A 22,781-nucleotide genomic window follows, 5' to 3' on the forward strand; every position below is an offset into this window, starting at 1 on the left:
TACGGGTAACTTCTCATTTAGAAACCTACCAATTATTTTTTATTATTTCAACCTTCCAAAGTAAAAAGCTCAGCAAAAACAAACAAACTTAAAAGCATCTGAGCACTGCAGACATTTTTATTGTCTGAATACATTCAATACTACTATATAAATTAAATACTGCTAAAGTGAATGAAACAATAGCAAAAATACCAAGTAAGGTATTCTTGACAGATGGTTTATTAGCTGTTATTTCTTATAAGGTAGTGCAGATTTTATTTCAACACGAGTAATGGTTTTGAGAATAGTATTTCTCAATGTAATAAACAAACACTTACCGGCCCTCTCAAATCAATTAGTTCTTGTCTCATCTGGGACACAAGAGCTTCTTTAGCCATCAGAGCACGGTGCAGCCTCTCATTAAACTCAATCAGTTCCCCATGCATTTCAGCCACCTGAAAAACATAGCCCAGAGATAACTGTTCTAAATTGAAAAAATACACTATATAATTTCTTACATGCATACCAACTTATATTTATTTCACAGCATTCTCCAAGTAGCACACAGTGCTGCTACTACATCATTTTAAACAGACCATTAGTAACATACACAAAACAGTTTTCACTCATGCCTTGAAACATTGGTTTTGTTATTATAAATTCAACACAAAAACATTACAACTTTAGATCTATATCTGATTTTACCCAATCAGAGGAGATCCCATGGTAACTGATTCTAATGAAACACCTATTAACTTGTTCTCAGTTTAATTTTTGATGAGCAAAGCGCTTGACAGGTACAAATTAATCAGAATATTTTGAATTGGGAATAATGTAAAATACACAAACTAAATTCAACTTTGTCAATAATTCATGAGTAACATTCTGTACTCTTACACAGAGTTAGAGGTCCACTCATCCCAGGCAAATCTGTGAGGGGTCAAAGAAGCACAAATAAAACAGTTTTGCTGTGACGCACATCCTTGTGCATAAGTAAAACACGGTGGCCTCAAGCATGGCTAATTCATACATAGTCTTGCTGTGTCTGTGCTCTCCATTTTTGATCAAAATGGTTAAAGAAGCACCAACTGAGGTAGTATGTATATGAAAGCAAACAGGGCTGGACGAATGATGTGCAAGAAAAGTACAATTTGCACAGCAAACTACGTTTAAGTTGATTTCTTGCAAAGAGATCTGAAAAAAAACAATAAAACTCAAATCAAGGTTAAAGACAATACCGAGTTCTTGAATTTTTCTTACACACAAGCATAAACCAACGGGGTGCAGAACTCCAAAAGGACAAGGGATCCAGAATAGCAAAGATCTATATTGTAGCAGTTATCTGTTATCTTCAAAAAAGGGTGATGAGGAAACTATCTGGAACAAGGAAAGACATCTGTGTTCAACAAGGTTTTGAGCTACTCTTTCCAGAATCTAGACTATGAGGCTGAATGAAAGTTTCAGTTTTGATAGATGACCCATCAATACCTAATACACCTGGCAAGGGAATTGTCTGGAACTGATAATGGTGCCTGTAGCCTTATAGCAATGAAATTTGAGCCCAAAGGTGTCTGTAGAACTAGTTTGAGGGGAAAAGAAAGATTCCATTCAGAAAATCCTGTTGTTAGAAGTTTCCATGTGCAGTCTCCCTATATTCTCTAACAAAAGGGAATACTGATGTGGGCCGTGATCGTAGGTGCAGTGCCAGAAAAGCAGTCTTACAGCAGAACAAGAAAAGCTACACATAACAAGAGAGGTTAGATGAAAACATAATCAGTGACTGGCTGACCCCAGTTGCGGACATAGCACACTACCGTAACAATACAGTTAAACATTCTATTTTTCAGGTTACAGCAACTCTTGAAACATCTCTTACAGCCATCCAAAGCTGGGAGAATATAGAGGCAATGGGGTAACATTATTAGGAACAGAGCTGAATAAGATGAGCCTCAATCTGCTACTTCAGCAATAGCATGGGGACTTGGGTTTTTGCCAAATCTCTTAAAAGTTCATCGTTTTCCTTCTGGAGGCAATTCACTCTGCTTCAGGCTTGCCTTTCCTTGAATTACTATTCTGCCTTCTCCCTCTTGCCCAGGAAATTTCCCCAAGATAAAGCAGTTTAATTCAATTTCTTTAATTTACTGCTTGCCTTTTACTTCAGTAAAGTAAATACTTCAGCCTTGTTCCAGACAATTTGTGTCCTTCACATGATAAAGAAACAGTGAAACATAGCTTCAAGTTGACAAGCAATGAGATGACATCACTGATCAAGTAATAAAAATTTACTAAGAATTATGCCAGAACATCAAGTATTCTTCTGGAATTTATTTCTATATTAGAGCGAGTCCTTCAAATCTAGTAACTTCTTGCACAACTGGCTCTTTAAACCACAATTTATATTATTTAAGGTAATAACAAGGTTATACCATTTCACTTACATATTATGTCATCACATCTTCCTTTATTCATTCCACACTGAAGTCTAATCAATAATTTTCCCTACTGGGACTTCATTCATCTTCACAATTGTTTCTCTCTGTGACAATGTTTAATGCAGAAAATTAACGTACAAACTGGCTAAGTTTCCCTTGGTCACAGGATCATTCAGATTTGGTCCTGGTCATACCAAAAAGCACTCTTAAGGAGCCCATATCCTTATCTCAAAGAAGTGAGCTTAATGCACAAAGTATTTAGAAGACTTCACGCTACCAGATTTCCGAAGACATGTTGTCAAAAGAAAATCTAAATCTGCTCCTGCTCTCCAACAGCACTGCATCTATAGAGTCCAGCATGACCAGATTTAAGAACCGTCTCCAGAGAAATTACAGAGGTAAATTGCACTTTAATGTTCCACAGCAAAGGAGTGAGCAGTTAACTTAAAACACTCTAGGTATGTTTCACTAAGCATATGAATAATATAATCACCCTTAGAAGCACAAGCTCTTAGAGTATAGAAATTGCCTTTTAAGAACTTGCATCAAAACAACATTAATTTCTTTTTTATGAGTCTTTTAATAGAACTCAGATTCTTTTTTTTTTAAATGCAACTTGAAGTACATTCATTAAAAATTCTGCAAGAACCACATTTGAATCAATGGATTTCTGTCGAGTATTGGTAATTTTCCCCATCCATCACTAAAAACAACAACAAAAAAACTTTTATTCAATTACGGTTGCAAAACAACATATTTCCCAAGAAACCCGAGAGGAAATGGGAAGTGGTTTCACTTTCCTCCCAGTAGAAGCCAGGGTCTATATTTTCCATGAGAAAATGACCTTTATCAAAAATGAACTATCACCCTCTCCCCCTCCCCCAAGAGAAATAAAGCCAAGTTCTTAAAAAAACAGCATGTATCTTAGTGAATATGAATAATTAACTTTTTCTACAAATGAAAAATAGTAGAATTCAAAACAGCTGCTAGCAGATAATAGGCAATGCACACATGCACATACTCAAAAGCATTTCCTGTTCAATAGTGTGGTAGCACTTCTGAGACTGTAGCAGTTTTCCATACTACTTGCGTGTAGCATTGAATTTTACCACTAGTTTGTCCCACTCTGCTAGGATTAAAAGAAATTACTTGAGAAAAATAAATTTACATCACACAAATTAGAAATCACACACTACACAATAATACATAAAGTCATAATAACCTGGCAGGAATTGTATCATCATCATTGGATCAAAATAAAAAAAAAAAAAAAAAAAGTTTCTTCCAGGTCCAACCTTAAGAATAATTCAGTCACAAACATTTAAGTCATCATTCAAAGAAACACTTCAGTGTGTCCCATTCCTCTCTGTCCCCCAACCAGGCTCAATTTTTGGACCCCAGTATTTCCTCCTAGGAGAGGGATGCTTAAATTCATATCAATCTGTGGTTTCAATGTTCCACAGTTATTAAATTGCTGTCATTTATCCCCTTGCTCGCAACTCTCCTCCTAAGCTACACATTTTCCTTTTTCCTTTAAACCATGATGGATTACCACAGTTAGGTAACATTCACCAGCTGCTGCCATACTTCAGATGTACCTTGATGTCAGCTGTGTCTGAGGACTTTACAACAAAGAAATCTGGTAGAAATTGCACAATGCTGCTGCTCTTCACAGTCATACATTTCCATCTACTCTACGTGCAGGACTGTCATGTTAGAGAAGTGATCCAAATGCAAGCACCTCAACAACATGTTTTAAGCTAAGCCAGTTTGCACCACAGACCTAGAAACTACTGTGCCATTACAACTGCAGGGTAGGTGCTGTGATACATGTACAGAAGGAGGATTTGAGCAATAGATGGCTGCGTAATTGATAATTGCCACTAAAGATGCCATATAAACCACAGCGTGTGTTTAACCTGAAGAACTTTGTCCATGTTTTCCCAAGTATGTGATTAGGTATAATAAAGGGTACTGCCTCTCCCTGAAAAGCTCAATAACAGCCTTGAAAACAGTAACCTGTAACTGCTAAAATACAGGGGCTAAGATAAGAAATAACCATGGTTAACTGTAAATACCACACTATTTTTTCCTCGCAGAACAGACAGCTTAACACCATAATTATTTACTGTTATCTGAATAAGTAGGGAGACTGAAAAATAAGTTTATAAAGAAATTTAAAAAGTGGTCAGCGTTCACATTAACAAATGGATCACAAAGTGCACAGCAACTCATAGGAACAATCTATGTCTTCATACAGTTGTCGAAGATACAAAACTTATCTGCTTACTTACGTATAGACTTTCAAATAGGTTATGTAGCTAAATAAAATGGTGCTCATATAATTTTAAAACTAAGTTTTTAATATTTCTTTTTAATATTTTTTTTATTCTTCTCTTAAAATATCATTAACACGTAAGAGCAAATTCTATTAATATAGTGAAAGGTTCTAGGTTTACCGGTAGCTTGCAAAAAAGAGGTAAAAGAACAAATCTTCACCAAGAGCATGGTTGCACACTGGAACAGGCTCCCCAGTGAAGTAGTCACTTTACCAAGCCTGTCTGAATTTTAAAAGTGATTGGAGTGTGCACTTGGCCACATGGTCTAAACTTTTGGGTAGACCTGTGCGGTGCCAGGAGTTGGACTTCATGATCCTTATGGGTCCCTTCCAACTCGGGATATTCTATGATGCTGTGATTCTATTAAATCAATTTTATTTATTTATTTATTTTACACAGAAGAGTACAAGAAAAATTGGCAAGAGCGAAATAGTTCTTTGTAGTCGGAGTTGTGGTGTTTGCTTTTTTTTTTTTTTAGTAGATACATATTACTATATCACTGTCACAGCCTTTCCACATAATCATATGGCATTAAAGCAGTACATTGTGCAGACATTAGCAAAACTGCCGTATCAAAATTCCCCACTTTAGGATTTCAATTCTGGACACAGTAAAAAAAAATCATAACAATATACTGTTATTTGCTAGGTGAAATTGAGAGATGATTCTACAAAGATGTTGACACTTTCTGGCAAAGTTCTTAGTGATTTAAGGTATCTTCCCTGACCATATGTCTTACAAGATGAGAAAGGACTGTGTAACAAAAACAGACAAACAAAAAACTGTTGCATTTCATCATGAACACAGTCATATTCCCGTGGCTGAAAATCCTCTAATTTTCAAAAACATGGATTATACAACAGCATACAATTGAAAAGTTCTTAATAAATGGAAATCTGAAATTTATAGACTGAAAGGGTACCTCTGAACTTCCATTTACTCACAGTGAGAGCAGCACAAAGAGCCTTAAAGAAAGTCACAGAGGTGCTTTTCACAAGATACTATCCTATTTCGGTACTCCATTACACAGAAGAATGAAAGGTCAGACATTTAAAAGTGTTTAAAAGACTCAGCTACCCAACTACTGTGATAAAAATCCATAATTTACCCTTTTGTGTAGCTGCTGAATCAAAAAGAAAAAACCCTTAAGATAGCTTAAAGTCTTCTGAGCGTTTTGAAATGAAATTGAAGAGATTAAAGTTAAAACTCAATCAAGATGGCAGTTTGAGCAAAAATAATCAGCAGCGTGCTTTTGAGGCCTCAGGATTCAACTGGCCAAATTACTTGTTCTACAAAAAAGAAAAGGCTAGAAAACTGACCAGAACTCTGCTAAATGGTCAAACCTTGATTTAATATCCAAAATTACCCTTTGTAGATCCTGTGTTGGAGATTATTCAACTACTCAGAAAAGCTGCATCTTTTTTTTTTTTTTTTTTTTTTTAAGAAATTTAATCTTTTTTTCAGAATTCCAGAATATTTGATATTCTGATATAAATAAATTCTCAACTCTAATCTTCTACTGAGCGTACTTATTTGAATTAAGTGATTCGCACCTCAAGCTCACATGAACAGCATACACACACCTTCCACATCAGAAAAAGTTTCCCAACCTCATGTACCAAATGTTCAGAGACAAGTTCTTCAGGCAGAATGACACATCTAACACATAAAAAATTAATCCCGTAAGCTATAGGAAAAGGTTCAAAATAATATTTTCAAGTTTGTTAAAAGGCAAACTGCAGAATTCTGGTGAACATGACTTTAAACTACCAGGTAATTTATGTAGAAAAATTCTGATTCAGAAATGTTTATTGTACTGGCTTCTAGAAGGAAACCCCTGGAAAGCTGGAAAGGAATGTGCTTATTATATAGAGGGGAAAAAAAAAAAAAAAAAAAAAAAGGATATTTCGCTTAGCCTCCAACATTCTTATAGAAAAAGTATTTTTTTCACAGAGATGAGGGTTTAATATATTGTCGTAGTTTTAGGATATTGGAAACCTTTTAGTCCAACAGAGGAGCTAGTCTCCTCATTCCCTAGTCTGACAGAAATTGTCTATTCCAGGAAACAGAAAATTCAATGTCATTTATTGAGTCTTTAACGGAGCTCTCTCATAATACTATTTAGCACATTGTGAGCATATTCTACAACTTAAATTGATGGAATGCAGGTTAAAGCCTATTTAGGTTTGTTCACTAGTTCATTACTGGATTACAGACATAGAAGACAAAGAGAAGAGGAGCGGCTGAGGGAGCTGGGCTTGTTCAGCCTGGAGAAGAGGAGGCTCAGGGGTGACCTTATCGCTCTTTTTAGGTACCTCAAGGGAGGCTGTAGCGAGGTGGGGGTTGGCCTGTTCTCCCACGTGCCTGGTGACAGGACGAGAGGGAATGGGCTTAAGTTGAGCCAGGGGAGTTTTAGGTTAGATGTTAGGAAGAACTTCTTCACTGAAAGGGTTGTGAGGCATTGGAACAGGCTGCCCAGGGAAGTGGTGGAGTCACCATCCCTGGAAGTCTTCAAAAGACGCTTAGATGTAGAGCTTAGGGATATGGTTTAGTGGGGGGCTGTTAGCGTTAGGTTGGAGGTTGGACTCGATGACCTTGAGGTCTCTTCCAACCTAGAAAATTCTGTGATTCTGTGATTCTGTGAAGTAATAGAACCATTAGAAACAGCCTCTTACAGGTAACAATCCCATCACAGGTCTGCTTGTCAGGATGTGCAGACAGACACACCAGCTGTTTTAGGTTTTTGTTTGTTTTGCTTCATTTTAAATCCTTAGCAATATCAGGTGTGACATGAGCAAGTCTTTAGAAACTGTTTATTTTGAGCTTAGCTGCAATGCAAGCTTTGAAGAATTTGTCTCTCCCGTGGTGTGTTAACAGGAAAAATTCCACTGATGTTATTTGGAGAGACCTTGCAAAAGCAGGACAAACCAAATGGAATGTATTTATAACTTACATACAGCAAACAATGCAGGGCGAAGGCCCAAAACGTAATGATTTTAAATGCATCTTATTATTCATGGTTTGAAAGTTGTATAAATCCATCTAATATACTTTTTCTTCTGGTTCAAAATAACCTTACAGTTCCAAAGCATTTGACATTAGAAAATGAGTGCATGCACGTATGCATAATACTAATGGTAGCCAAAGACCTAGCATCATCCCACAAGCTTTCAGTCAGGGTTTAGAAAACACTATGATAACTATACAGATAGTTCACTACTATGTCTAAAAGGAAATATTCCACACAATATATTTTACATGGAAAGTTGTTTGTTTGTTTGTTTTGTTTTTTGTTTTGTTTTGTTTTTTACAAAAACTTCTGTAATGTTGTTTTAAGCATAAGACCCAACAAAATTCAAGTTCCTTTACTCTTTCAGAATTTTAAGCTGCAGTGTTTTGTTTGTTTGTTACATCTACTTGGTTATATCAGAATTTCTGATCATATTTTATTAAATAAATAACTTTGAAAATTTTTAACTGTATTTAAAATATGGTAAGAAACTGAAACAATATATTAAGTTAAATAACTAAATATGTTATTATGAACAAAATCATTTTGCTAATTAATAGTCAACCCATTGTTTAAATCCTCTTCACAGCTAATCATTTCCTCAAGAGAATTTCTACCAAGAGGTTCAAGGGGACCTCTGTCTTCAGTTGAAATAGTCTACTAGGCACAAACTAACAGTCTTAAAACTGCTTAAAGTCTGAACATGTTTCAGACCCACTTATAGCTGAATTGAACTGCCAGGAAACCTTTTAGTAGGGTTTCTAGCCTGGTCCTCAAAGTGGGACACAGGACAGGCTAACTTGTCATCCTTCACTTGTGAAAAGAAAAAGTAGTAATGATTTTCGGCAAGTATGTTTGGATTTTAACAGAGACTGCATCCTATTTTGAATACGTGAACATATTGTTACAGACTGGCAAGTGAGACTCAAATGGAGAGTTCCTCTTCTGGGTGTGATCTGCACCAAGGTTTCCCAGCGATTATATCTATTGCTGTGGCATCAGTGCTACTGCTACCACTGTCTTCCACAAAAATCCCGAGTGTTACCAATAAATCTTTCAACATGCAGAAAAGCTTAGTAGAACAAAGGAGGGTGCTCTTAAAGCTGCAATAGATCTTACCTTTGCTATTACAGATATTCTTTTGAAAGGTACAGAACAAAGAAGTCAAGAACCCATTCAAAGATATGCATTACGTAAAGATTTAGTTTCACATGGTCCTATGAGAAAAGGATAGCCACGGACAAATGTTTTAGAAGAACTTTATTAATCTCTTTGATGCGTGACTCGAATTTTCAGTCACCTGCATATTAATCAGTTAATGTAAGTATCCAATTTCAGAGTATTTTGGGCAAGTGAACAACACAGAAAGTTGTTTTACTTTTTATTGAAATGTTCATTTAATATTTCATAACAGAAATGGGTATTAGATATTAAATTTCATTACTTATGTTTGAAAAATAATTTTTATTTATATTCAGGATTAACCCCTAATCTTTCTCTCTTCTTATTTTTTTCTTTTTAAAACGAATGAATTTGATATTACTTTACCACAGAGAATCCTGTGTTAGAAACTTTTTCTAACATGATCATATCAAAATAATTAGTAACTTCCAGTATTCATTTTCCATACTGCATTACTCCATAAGCTACACATAAAACAACATAAACGTGAAACAGAATAGCACAATCAGAAAAACGTATAAAAGCAAAAGAAAAAAGTGACAGATTTCTTTATGTCCTCAGGAAACTTTAAAGCTCAACGCACAGTACAACAAAGCTTGTTAATTATGTACTGTAGCTTATGCAATAGCTGACACCTATTATTTCACCAGCATCCATTATAACTTTAAGGAACTTGTTTATTTATTAAAACCCTCATGAAAGTTGTATGTCTTAATGCAGTAAAACATTCTAGAACAAAACTGATAACTGAAACCACTGTTTAAACAAGTATGGTCCATTATTTCTGTAAACTACAATATATTTTGATAACAGTCAATTTTAATATCAAATATGAATGTGTACCGTTATTAAGTATTTTTAATCACCTGAATTGTTTTAAATGGGCTTTGAAGTTAAATGAACAAAACTGTATTTTAAGCACAGAAGTCAGAAGATGGAACCTTTCATTTTTAATTCTTAGAACAAAAATCAGAATTGTATTTTAGACTAATGGGGAAAAAAGACAGCTAAGGAAAAAATGCTTACACAGCTTCAAGTCTTATTTTACCATTATTATCTCATAAAATTTGTGCAGTGCAGACTTTACCTCAATCAATTTTCTTTCGTAAGAGCTGGCTAGTTCCTCATTGTTTTCTGCTTGCTTTTGGTCTGGAATAGTAAATTCACCATCAGTGCTCCAAATGTTTGGCAGAACTAAAATTAAAAGATACATCAAATTACAATGATAAATTACATAAACATTTAAGGCAATTATTTTAAAAGTAATAGCTCTAAAAGAAACAGTTATCAGAAGTATCAAAATAAGATAAACTATTTGAATAATATAAAAATTTATAAAATAAATACTTTTACATCATATAAAATACTATAAAACAATCATCATATAAAATACTATAAAACAATATTACAAGTACTACAATAAGCGCTGCAGGGAGCTTTCTTGCAAGCACTGTTTAGGCACACTTTCTCAACTTAACAGGAAACAAATGCAAACAAAGTATTTGGCTGTTTTGTAACTACAGCTCAATATGTAGTGACTCCAATTCATACCCAAAGCCACTGTAAACTAAGCCTATGCTTCTATTTTTATTTTTGTTTTTATTTCCATTCTTTTTCATTTCATTTTACTTGAAATTTACTTATGAAATTTTTCATTTCATATTACTTACACAGGACTACTCGCACATCATAGAAATTACAGACAATAAGGCTAAGAATAGATATTAGATGAAGTGTGAAATGCTTAATATTTCCTTTTTTTTTTTTTTCTCCATACAGCAGAATCATCTGTATTTATTTTATTCCTGACACTTAATTGTCTAATTTATTCTTAAAAACCTTCAATAAAGAATATTTCATGCTTCTGTGCACAATCTATTTAAATGCAAGTGTTCTTCTCGGAAAGGTTTTCTTGATAACTAGTCAAACTTCCTTCACCTGCCATTTAAGCCCATTGTTTCCTTATCCACACTGAATGAAAACTGTTTTATCCTATTCCTGTTCCCAGCTACCATTTACATATTTGAAGATCACTTGAAGGCCTATTCTGAGTAAGTCTCCCCCAAATTACACAAACTCCAATTCAACTTCTCTTCGTAGATCATGAATTTCTGGAAAAAGAAAACACGATAGCACATATAAAGTAAGCAAGCCCTCATGAGAGTGGTTTAATAAATGCTTTGATTGTTTTTCAAAATCTAGATTATACATACAATCATATTAAGGTAGAGAGAAAACTCCATAATTCATTTGATTAAATGCCTGCAAACTGACTTCTGATTCAAATAAGAATATATAAATTCAGAAGCTAATTAGTATTTTAAATTAATTTTGAAAGCTATTTTAATATCTAATTTTCTTGTAAATCTTCTTTAGAATTTTCTGATTGAAGACCTTCAAGATCAACATTTTATTTCAGCATAAAGTTTGACTACATATAGCACTTTCGTTTAAACAATTGTGCATACAGCTTTCACAATGTGATGAAAAATGTCTCTGCACATGGTCAGTATTCCCTTTACATTTATACATCTCACCTGCAAATGCCATAAAAGACTACAGGAATGACATATAATTTATCATAGTTATTTATGGACTTACTATACTCAAAGTAACCAAAAACCTAGGTCAGCAAGAAAGCTAAGACGACTGACAAAGACACAAAAGAAGAAAAGGCAAGATACAGTAAGAAACTAACATCAATTTTACCAAAAAACGTTCATATTAGTTCACAACACAGCACTCTCATTTATCATGGTTTCCTAAAACCAACATATATAAACTGCAATAATGTGCCTATACAGAAGACTGACATACATTTCAGGAATGCTGTAAATTACTGTTAACCATATGCTATGCTTTCCTTATTCCTTAACTACCAACAAAGAGAGAATCCATAGGATTATCTTATTACAGAATACTTTCTCCATAGACCAATTTGTTAAATAAATTTGTTAAATTTAAGAAGATTATTCTTTGGATTTCACTTACTTAATACATGGACTTAATACATGGACTGCCATGCACACTTATTTTCATGTTTTAATAGAAAGAGATAATCAAAAAACTCTAAGTCTCTGATTTTAAACCTTCCATGTTGGTTAAATTTATGGCAGTGGTTCTACTGTTTATTTTAATTTTCAGATCATATATATTTTTTAAACTTCATAGGTATAAGCCATTAACAATATAAAAATAAAATAGTCATAAATTTAATACATCTCTTTTTCCCAGTAAATCAAAACTTTGTGTTGTGATTTATTCTTAGGTGATTACTGCTCAACTCATGGAATGAAAAACGCACATAAAACTTTTTAAGCTTTAATTGCAGTTATGTTAACTGAGCAGACTTTAAGATGGTTCATTGAAACAGTAATCTGTTATGAAAATAATGTACTGACAGTTCTCCTTTTTAAACCCTAAATGTAGAAACTATAGAAAACAATGTAATGTAATTAATTAACAAGGAGTAATTAAGTCAGATTATAACACCTCAAATTGCCATATGAAAATGTAACTAATGGAAACAAAGCAAGGCTTTTACGGAACATCAAGGAGAAAAAAATAAATTCATACCAAACTAATCCAGTAAATTATGTGCTACACAAGATATACAATGAGCAGTGTAATTTCGTATTTATTCAAAGACTTAAATCTGAAGTATCGGATGTATTATGAAATGAGTAATGAAATGAGTAAGCTGAATAAAACTCCTTATAGCAAGCTTTTAAGCTTGGAATGCCTGCATTCTACAGAACTAGAGAAGTGCTACAGAGATGCACACAGGTCAGAGGAAATCTTATGCAAAAGGGTTGGCCAGTTCTTGTTTTTAATGTAACCAGAAGAAAATCCTCCTTCAATGGACAGTTAGCTTTGATACTGGCAGTTCCTATACTCTGACAAATGATTGTTTGGAGGAATGTATCTCAACTCAAAATATTAATTATTTTTCTGCAAGTTCAGTGTTTGCCTCCTTTAGACAACCTGTAGTGAATGAAGCAAGCAGGGTTGTCATGGATAGAGGTTATTCCCAGACATGTCCTCGTTAAACTTTTGGAAATTCTGTAGAGACTTCTACTGGACTTGGGCCATCTGTCTAGGATTTCCAAACAACTGGAATGTAATAACAACAGCTGCTCTAAACATGGCACTGAATGCTAGGAAACCCCACAAGTCACTTTCTTTGCATGCTTTGTACAATGCATGCATGAGCATACTGCTTCTACATGGAACATTCTGAAAAAAAACAAAACAAAAAAAAAAATATATATATATAGCAACCTTAGAAATAAAACACCCCAAATCATATCAATTGCTATTCTCTTACAATAGCTTATTTGCAATAGCTTATGTGTTTTGGATATTTCTAAGACAATTCTCTTTTTATCATATATATATATATGGATGTACATTTATTACTTTATTAATAAAAATACTGTTTTATGTTATTTTGTATACCAATACAAAAACACTGAAAAAAATACTGGGGGGGGAGGGGCTCTATAAGCCACAAGAATTTCTATAAATGAAAATACTTCTCTTGCCCTGACTCCAATCACCTGCATGCTAAAAGAAATACAGTATCCAAGTAAACTAGATGACTGGAGATTAATTACCATTTCAAGTCAAGAAACCTTAAAGCTAATCTGCAATATGGCTAACTGCTAGCCATGCCAAGTGGCCAGATACTCCTCTTATAGCAGGAACTGCACAAAGCTTTGCTACTCATCATCAAAGCTATGCCATGAGGATAAACATCATGGTTCTATCAATACATGCATTTATTAGTTCATAAAGTTTACTAGTGAATGTCTACAGTGAGCTCTGAGTAAGATAAGTCATTAATTTTTGAACAAGGAGTGAGACAGAATTGTGACTCTTCACACAAAGAAAATAAAAATACTCTATATAGGAACATTAATCCTTATTAAACATATGACTTCACTAACTATAAATTGGCTTCACTTTTAGAAATTTATTAATACACATAGAAAACATTATTAAAAACTGACAAAAAGGCTACCAAATAAAACTAAATTTTCCTCCTGCCACTCTAATATACAATGGTCAGCTTCTAGAAGTTCTTAGGTATGCTCCTAAAATTATTCATTTGGTTAAGCACTGCTGACGAAAAGAATCCTTTCTTGATTTAGCTTTTAACAATTTGTTACATTTATTAAAAGGTCCTGCATTAAAATACAACTCTGCTAGCTGAAACAGCTTTTGGTAGATGAAGAAAGGATTTTTCCAGATGGCAAGGCATAACTTGAAATTAATTTTGTTCTTTCACTGGACTTTGTGCTTCCACTTTATGCTTTCAAAAGCATGTTATTCCTTGTTTTCTTGCAAACACAATATTAATTGCAAGTTGCTGTCTGTAGCTCCCAATTCAGATTAATAGTCAATTTACTCAGCCTTTTTGAAATTAAGATGATTACTATAATTTTTAATTTGCAATTCCTTTGTTCCTAAAATTTTACATGATTTTGTTCTATTAGTTTATTACTTGATAAAGAATCATCTCTTCCTGTTTTTTCTTCATCTTAAACTTCAAAAACAGACGACCAGCAACAAAAGATTCTCATTCTTCTAGCCATCATTTATTTATGGTAGCAGAAACTCAGCTTTGTGCGGTGAAATCTTAATTTGCTATTCTGTTCATGGCATTAAAAAAAAAAAGTAGTCATACACTGAAAACAAAAAAAAAAAGGAAAAATAAAGAATGACTTAACTTACATGGCCAAGGTATGCTTTTCATACAAAAGCACTACACTGAATTTCAAATGGAAAAGTTGAAATTGAGGGCTCCTCAATGCCAAAACCTGCCCTTTGTATTTTGAAATACCAATTAAATAGCTCAAATGATATGTTCAAAGACAACGCTCCTTTTAAATTAATCAGGAACACAGAAAAAGAGGACTATGCACTTATCATTCCTACTCATCACTTCTGTGTGGCAGATTCTTCTGCCCAATGGTAAACCAGCAATGAACAGTCCCACACAAGCAGTTCTAGGCAATGCTACCTGTACTGCAAGGTAGGAGGACCTTACAGGCCAAAAGGCTTTAATTTCCATCAAGATAAGCAAGGTTCCTTGTTCTTCCATAAGAAGGACAAAATATTCACAGCATTTTAATTACTTTTAATTAATTTCATAAGCTTCCAAGAGTTCTAATACATATTAGAAGGTTCTCCCTACAGGTTGCAAGTGTTCTATTCTCAGAAATCACCTTTGATTTTCGAAACGATTTTTGTATAGCTTTTACTGAAGGAATACATAATGAATTGAATAATGCTTTCATGAAGAAGGTAAAATTAACGTTCCCCAGATGCATCTTAAATTAAATTCTTTAAAATTTCCTTAACATCTTTCTGTTAACTTTTTTAATCTTCATGTATGTATTGTTTTAATAATGAAAAAATATTCAGTTATCTTTAACATTTGCCTAATATTAAAGTGAGAAGCTTTTCCTATTCTAGTGGCTGCTATCAGACAGTTTATAGATTTGAAGACATCATCAAAAGCACAGCTATGTAACAACAACTGAATTATAGCCAAAAAATAGAACCTTCAAATTAAAAAAAAAAAAAAAAAAGTGGTACAAATACAATTAAAGCATTTCAGCATTCCCCACCCCACACATTTTGTGAAACTTTCTTAAAGAAGGTTACTCAATTAGCTTCAGGAATCTGTTTGGACAACTGAGAAAAAAAAATCGTTGAGTACAAAGGGTCTAGAATTATTACACCTCAGCAGGTTTGAAAAATGGTAGACATCCAACTCCTGCTGACAGCTGAGAAACAAGGATGTTCGTTCATTAAATGTTTAAATACAAATATCAAACTGCTCAGTCAATACTACTTAGCACTCACTTTGAAAGCTGGTGTGGCATTATGAACTTGACACACTTCTGAAGCTTGGGTAACTTATTTACAATCACTCTTTAGAAACCAAACACTCAGCAAGTCACCCACCTTGAGGCAAACTATTATGCTGAATTTCATTTATAGTTTTAGGAATCCATTTAAGAGCCATACTCAATAGCATCTGATCTGATTTATTGTAGCAACCATGTTGAATACTCTCTATTTATAGTCATAAAAATAACAGCAGAAGTTCAATTATTTTGAATCTTTAAAAATAGTTTCACAGAAATTCTGAACGTATAGCGTTCTAAAATCTGTAATATATGTAAGAAGGCTTTTGTTATGATACTATTTGTAAGAAGATTAATCATCATTTAAATTACCTATTATGATAACATAGAGCTGTATTGAAATTAGTTCTATGCAACAGTTTAATCATCTCTGATGAGGAAAATTTCCTACCATTCCAGCACAAGATGATGGCCAGGTGTTTTCCAAGTATAAATACAACAAAACTCTGCTTCTCTGTCTACAAATAAGTCTAAATGTCCAGAACCTTAATCTACGAGTATGTAAATTAATATGCAAGAAAGAAATGAGAATTTCAATTAAAAATGATAAAAGCAGAGAAAACAGTAGTTTCTTCATCCTGTTGTCACAAGATTGTCACAATCTCAGATCACAGTAATAAAACAGATCTTGCAAATATACACTCTAATCCTTTAAACATGTAACCTAATTAGGAACAAAATTAGTTCCTAATTAGTTAAACAAGTGTTATGGTCACTTTACATTATATCATAATTATGTATATAATTATATCACACTTAGTTCATTAAGATTCAGAGATACCATTTTACTGAATGGCCAGAACTCTTAATTTTATGCTGCAAAACTGCTTCCATATTTTCAAAAAAAATACTGTTTTCTGCTGCCATGTTTGAACATAGGGACACTGGAATCCTTTAAAGCACTCTACCATGATTTGTTTGCTACTAAACAATGAAAACTTTTGGAAGTCTTTACACTATGATTGCCAGAAATTACACCATGAGTTTTACCTGTCCCAGAAGATGTTTTCAAGCCTGGACCCCATTTGCTAACCCTATGTGCAAGTTCTTTACAATATAAACAATTTCTAAAGACACAGGGCTGATACAGAAGTCCTGAGATCACTGAATAAAACACAGCATAGACTATGGATTTTGGTCTATATTTATGTCTTGTTATGACTAGGAGATAGTACAGGTGACTGATTTTAAACAGGATGCCTAGACACAAGAGATAAAGACAGCTTGTTTGGTTCTTCTTACTACTTTCCTCCACTGTTAAAAGCACAGTTTTCTACTTCTTGTAGGCTTGTGATGCCTATATTGCTCTTCAGTGATCAATATTCACATTCCTTTCTCTACACATATTACTATTCAGGGATTATTTACACGCTTAAGTACTCTTCTGAATCAGAGGCCCCAATACTACTAAAAATTTCACATAAATCACCAATGACAGAAGGGAGCAAAAAATTATTTGTTTTTGTTAAAAAAAAAAAAAATGTTAAGATAAATTATTACAAATATTACAAATAGTTCACGTAGCTGAAATTTATTCTGGTCACTAATGATAAATACTATAGCCAAATAGTGTGGATTGACTAAATATCCTTTAAGTGTGAAGCATACATGTATTCAGTTTTAAGAATGTTGGTAATGTTCCACCCCCCTTTTTCATCCAGCAAATCTGACTATCCTACTTGGTTTCTATTCTTATCACTCACTAATTTGCATAATTTTATCATGGCAGAATATAGCTAGCCTAGGATTTTTTTTTTCCTTTTCCTATAATTAGGCTCATCATGGAAACTGTCAGTATCTAATGACGGATAATTTCTGCTATTATAAGAAGCTTAAGAGATGTTTTTTGTGAATAACTCTTAAGATGAATCACTACGCTCCAGCAACGTCAGAAGTAAAAACGTGTTCTTACAAACAACAACCCTTTAAAGATGAATGAACTTTTTAAACTTTTTAAATTCAAGGTAAATATAGTGACTAGCCCGTAAGGACAGAATTAATCTAGTATTCATTCATACAACCACCTGTATGAGAACAACATTGACAATCTAAAAAGAAAAAAAGACTGTACCAATTTCTTGAGAGCCACCTACTCTCTCGAAGAATCTTCTGTAGTCAGTAGTAATACAGTCCCACCAGAAGATAATTCAAAATCACTACTCCAAAAAGATACTGTCATAGAAACTTCTATCCCCACTAAAGAAATACAGGTAACACTGCTGATGACTTATCTTTCAGATCAAACATTTGCTAATTATAGTCAAAGAGGCTTAGCACAGAAAGCAAAGTGGTTGTTCTTAATACAAAGTCTATTTCAAACAGTCTACAAATGCTTATCTCCAAAATAGATACCACTAACACTATAATCTAGAGTTACTAAATTCTTACTTTTCAATAACAGATTAATTCACAGATTATTTTTTAAAATAATTTTTTGTCTGATAGCTTTTTCTGGAGCATTACTTACTAAAAAGAAAACAACCTCCTTCATAAGACTCTCATCTATCAAAAAGTGCCCTGTAAATGTAACTAGAAAAATCTACATTGACGTTTTCCTCAAAATATATCAAATATGTTATTTTTACTGTCGGGGATAGGATTTTACCAGGGTTCAAATAGATAAAATTATACCTTGCTAATCCCACTTGCATGTAAATTATTTTATTTGCTGCGATGAAGATTGATCAAGAACATCCTGATTCAGCACTAATTTGATCATGTGCCATCATATAAGATTATTTTCATTTGACATCAATCTGCATTACAAAACTGTTCACACAACAGCAAATAGCCCAGTGAGAGATGCATCAACAACAGTGCCCATAGAAACAGAATTAACTTCTTTTCAGCTTGGATCTTCAACAGGGGGAGGTATGGTGTCATACTGGATAAAATGTGATAAAAAGATGGATAAAAAGCAGATTCTTGTAAACAAGATGCATGGCTGTTCACTGTCCATTTTTTCTTTGTAGATTTTTATATAGGTCTAGGAGTCACTTACATCATTTGATTAATACAACTATGCCCCCAATAAACTGTCTCCACAAAAGAAAAACAAATCCTGTGCATGGATTTTTTTCCTTCATTTAATCCTTACCTTCCACTGTTTGACCTTCTCTTCTGAGCATCTGGACAGCTCCAACATACTTCTTAAGTTGCACTTTTAGCACCTCATTTTCTCTGTTTATTAAAAAAAAAAAAAAAGAATAAGCAAATATTATTGTTTTCTCAAAATAGAGGAAAGACTTTCTCAGTGGAAACAATCATGTCTGTGATAATAAGCTTTATCTAGCTTGTGTCATCAAGATTAAAAAAAAAATTGACTTTAAGTAATTATTAGTTGACATTAAGTAATGTCAACTGCAAAGTACTAGGAAAATTAGTCGACCAGGTACGCATGTAAGTAATGCTGACAGGCTAGATATATAACACAGATTACAGAAAGCTGTAAACAGATTAACTTAACAAGACAGGCATTTTATTCATGGGAATTTATTTAAGAATGAGAAGTCTCCAGAAACACTTGCAAATGTTTGATGGCCCTTATCATACATTATATAAATACATATATAATTGCTTTTAGTAATTGTTTGAGGAGTAGTTTGTGTCAAAATTTCAACCATATTACATATGGCCAGTGAAAATGCACAAATTTACACAAAGTGTTTCTTATGCTTTTGGAGTTGACTGATACACGAACAAAATATTTCAACTGAAACCTTCAGTCCCGCTTCAGTGGAAAGTGTGAATGAAATGTAAGCAAAACTGGTCATCAGCAGTAGCAAAGTATTCAGACTCCAAGTACTACATTCAAGACTTTTTTTTTTTTTTTTTTTTCTCGCCAGTTACTTGGCCTCAAAAGAAGTTGAGTTATTCCAAATTCCTGAATGGAAGTGCAGTCACTCCAATGCATCATAGTAGTTAGAAGTCAGTGATTTATTAGAACAAGATCAGGAGAGGAGTAAGAAAGGGTGGCTTTTTTTTTGTTGTTTTGTTTTGTTGTTGTTTTGTTTGTTTGTTTTGCTTCTCCTTTGGTTGGTTGGTTTTTAAAGTACAGCTTCAAAAGTCTATAATATTATCTAATGAAATTATAAAAAAAAAGAAAAAAAAAATAAAGGAAAAACTTATTTTAATTCAGGAGATACCAGTCTTTACCTGCAGTAATTTAAACAGCTACTGCATGTGTAATGGAGGGTTTTACATGGGTCTATGTTAGAAGACTTTTTTTATTAACGTTTTACACATGTACCCATACCCACATATCCACAAATATATCCACATATCCACAAACCTCCTAAAATATATATTTTTATCCAAATTGATGCTATATTTTTATTTCTATGGATCTCAAATCAGTTTTCAATGTAATCTCAGCTTTATTCAATCATTTAGGTAGGAGGTTGCTAAGTCATTGGGAAGAAACTATTCATTACCCAACAATCAAATTTTAAATGAAGCTTTTGAAGGTTTTATGCATTTTAATATATTTTCATTTCCTATGCTACAAAGAACAAGTCAGATTTTCCACAAGAGATGGCAGGTGATGTTCAGATCAGCGTGTGTGTAAATAAATAAATAAATACAGTATAACTATATGACAAATAAAAACAGATCTAAGTAACTCATTCAGGAAAAAAAAAAAAAAAACATAAATGACACCTGGAACAAAAAAATTTATCACCACAGAATTGTTCATGTCTGCATGTAAATAACTATAATCAATTACAATCTACTGAGGTTTAAGGACTCTCATGACAGAATCATAAACCATCTTGTTTCTGCATTTGAGAAGAGATTCAGCACCTGTCCATACTGCAATAACACAGAAAAAAAATAGGAATTCTTCCACTATTGTGCCTATGGTTCAATTTCATGATAAACAGATGAAGTACACATATATAATCTCTGCCGTATTTATGATAAAACTATGTTTTCCCATACCTCAGGAAAAAAAAAAAAAAAAAAAGAAAAAAAGAAAAGCAATTTCTCATATGTCTCAAATACAGAGGCCTGAATACTGTAATTAAGCTTCTGGAAGAAGTATCAGATATTGACAAATGCTTTCTGTGGAACTTACTCCTAAAACATGTCTTATTTCTAAATTCAGGCTTAAAAAAAAAAAAAAAAAAATCAAGATGGCTTTGTCTTGTTAAAAAAAAGTTCTTTAGAAAATACTATAAAGGTACAAAATCTCCAAATAATAATAAAAAAAAAGACATGAATATCAATAACAACATGAAATAAAGACCTTACTGAAAGAATATGTACAGTTCATATAGAGAGCTGGGGCTAGATGACCTCCAGAGATGCCTTCCTACCTGAATTATCCTATGATCACACTATTAGGAAGTGCAAAACTACTGCTAATTGTAATTATATTTAAAACAAAGCAAAACAGGGTGTTGTATATAAGCCCTAAATGAAATATGAAACATAAGAAATATTACTCATGGCAGCAGAAGTTGAATTATATATAATACATGAGACTATAGTATAAAACCAACCTTTGAAAATCTTTTCAATTTTCAAATTTAAGTTATGTTAGTCTCTCTTTCTCAGCACTGATACCAAATCCGAAGAAGTGGCTTTGCGGTTAAGATAAACAACTTCCTCACCTTTCTTACAAATTAACATCCCATTTTTTATAATTGTTTTCCTAAATTGTGGCATTTCACCAACTAAGTGGAAAAAAGTTAGTTAATAAAGGAATATTCAGATTAGTTTTCACAAGCAGGGACAAGAGATACTTTTCCCCTCTGTCTAAGAAGTTGCTTAAGGTAAGCAGCGCAATCATTTCAAGATGCACAACGTATCACTGTACTATCACTGAAGTGCTATGCAGCTAAGTCTGAAGGAATTGCTGGAAAACAGATTATATATTAATCAAAATGCCAAATCAAAACCAATGTGGCTTAAATAATACAGACGCTAGATATGAGGAGGCAGATTAGGTTACAGAAGGAACAGTAAACAGAAGGTACATAAAAGTCCAAATGCTGCAATAAAAAAGCAGTTTGTTTCCCCTCCCCCGTTTCCCTACACAGTACATTGTAATGTACATTTAATCTGCTCTTCTTGCTACAAACCCCATCCTTTGTAAGGGATGCTTTCCTCTAGCATCCCTGAACACAATCTAAGAATATGCAATCTGAGATTAGCCAATTTCACGCTCAACTTCAATAAACCTCTCTGCCTCACAAACTGATGTAATAGTACACCATACAAAAAAAAAATCAATTAAAAAACAGTAACATTGCCAAGGAGCCACTGGCACAAAATGTCCATGCAATTTGAGAAAGGATCATTGACAAGGGGAAAAAAAAAAAAAAAAGACAGCTTATAAAATAATACCAGAGTTTATTTATTCTATTCTATCAAAAGACTAGGAAATAGGTTAAACACTGAAACTACTTCCTTTAAAACAATCAGATAACTATTATGAAAGAACTATTGAAATACTTCACATGGAAAAAAAAAAAAAAAAAAAAAGAGATTACTGCTACTTGAAAGTTAAATGACCTAAGAAGTTCTCCATTTTTAAAAGAAAACTTATAGAAATATTTCAGAGTTTCCTAACTAAAAGCTAGTATTTTGTACAGAAGACCAGCTGAATAAGTCAAATTTGCAGATGTCCAGACATAATCATTTCAGCACTGACTGATGATGTCTCAATCAGAGCAATACTTTTCCAGTGGCCCAGATCCTGCAAACACACACGCAGTCTTACTAAAACTAATATGATTATCCATGTAAAGCTGAGGTTATTGGATTAATTCTCAACTGAGACATTACCAAACTGCACTGCATCTTACCACAGATACTTAACACCAGATCTAAAATTAAAAAAAAAAAAAAAAATCCAAAAGCTCTGTAAAACAAGATGAAGAATCAAAGAGTTTTT

At 33.3% G+C, this 22,781-nt stretch overlaps 1 protein-coding gene across 1 annotated transcript in view; it reads right to left on the reverse strand.

Moving 5' to 3' along the window:
* SNX29 (sorting nexin 29) overlaps nt 1–22,781 on the reverse strand; it is a 133,931-nt gene that overhangs the window by 72,474 nt on the left and 38,676 nt on the right. The window contains exons 14-16 of the mRNA XM_082772164.1: nt 18,978–19,060; nt 10,030–10,136; nt 318–434 (exon numbers count right to left, since the gene is read on the reverse strand). Coding sequence (XP_082628290.1) covers nt 318–434; nt 10,030–10,136; nt 18,978–19,060 — 307 coding nt within the window. The remainder of the gene's footprint in view (nt 1–317; nt 435–10,029; nt 10,137–18,977; nt 19,061–22,781) is intronic.

Source organism: Aythya marila (assembly GCF_965140915.1).
Source record: "Aythya marila genome assembly, chromosome: 15".
Classification (NCBI taxonomy): Eukaryota; Metazoa; Chordata; class Aves; order Anseriformes; family Anatidae; genus Aythya; species Aythya marila.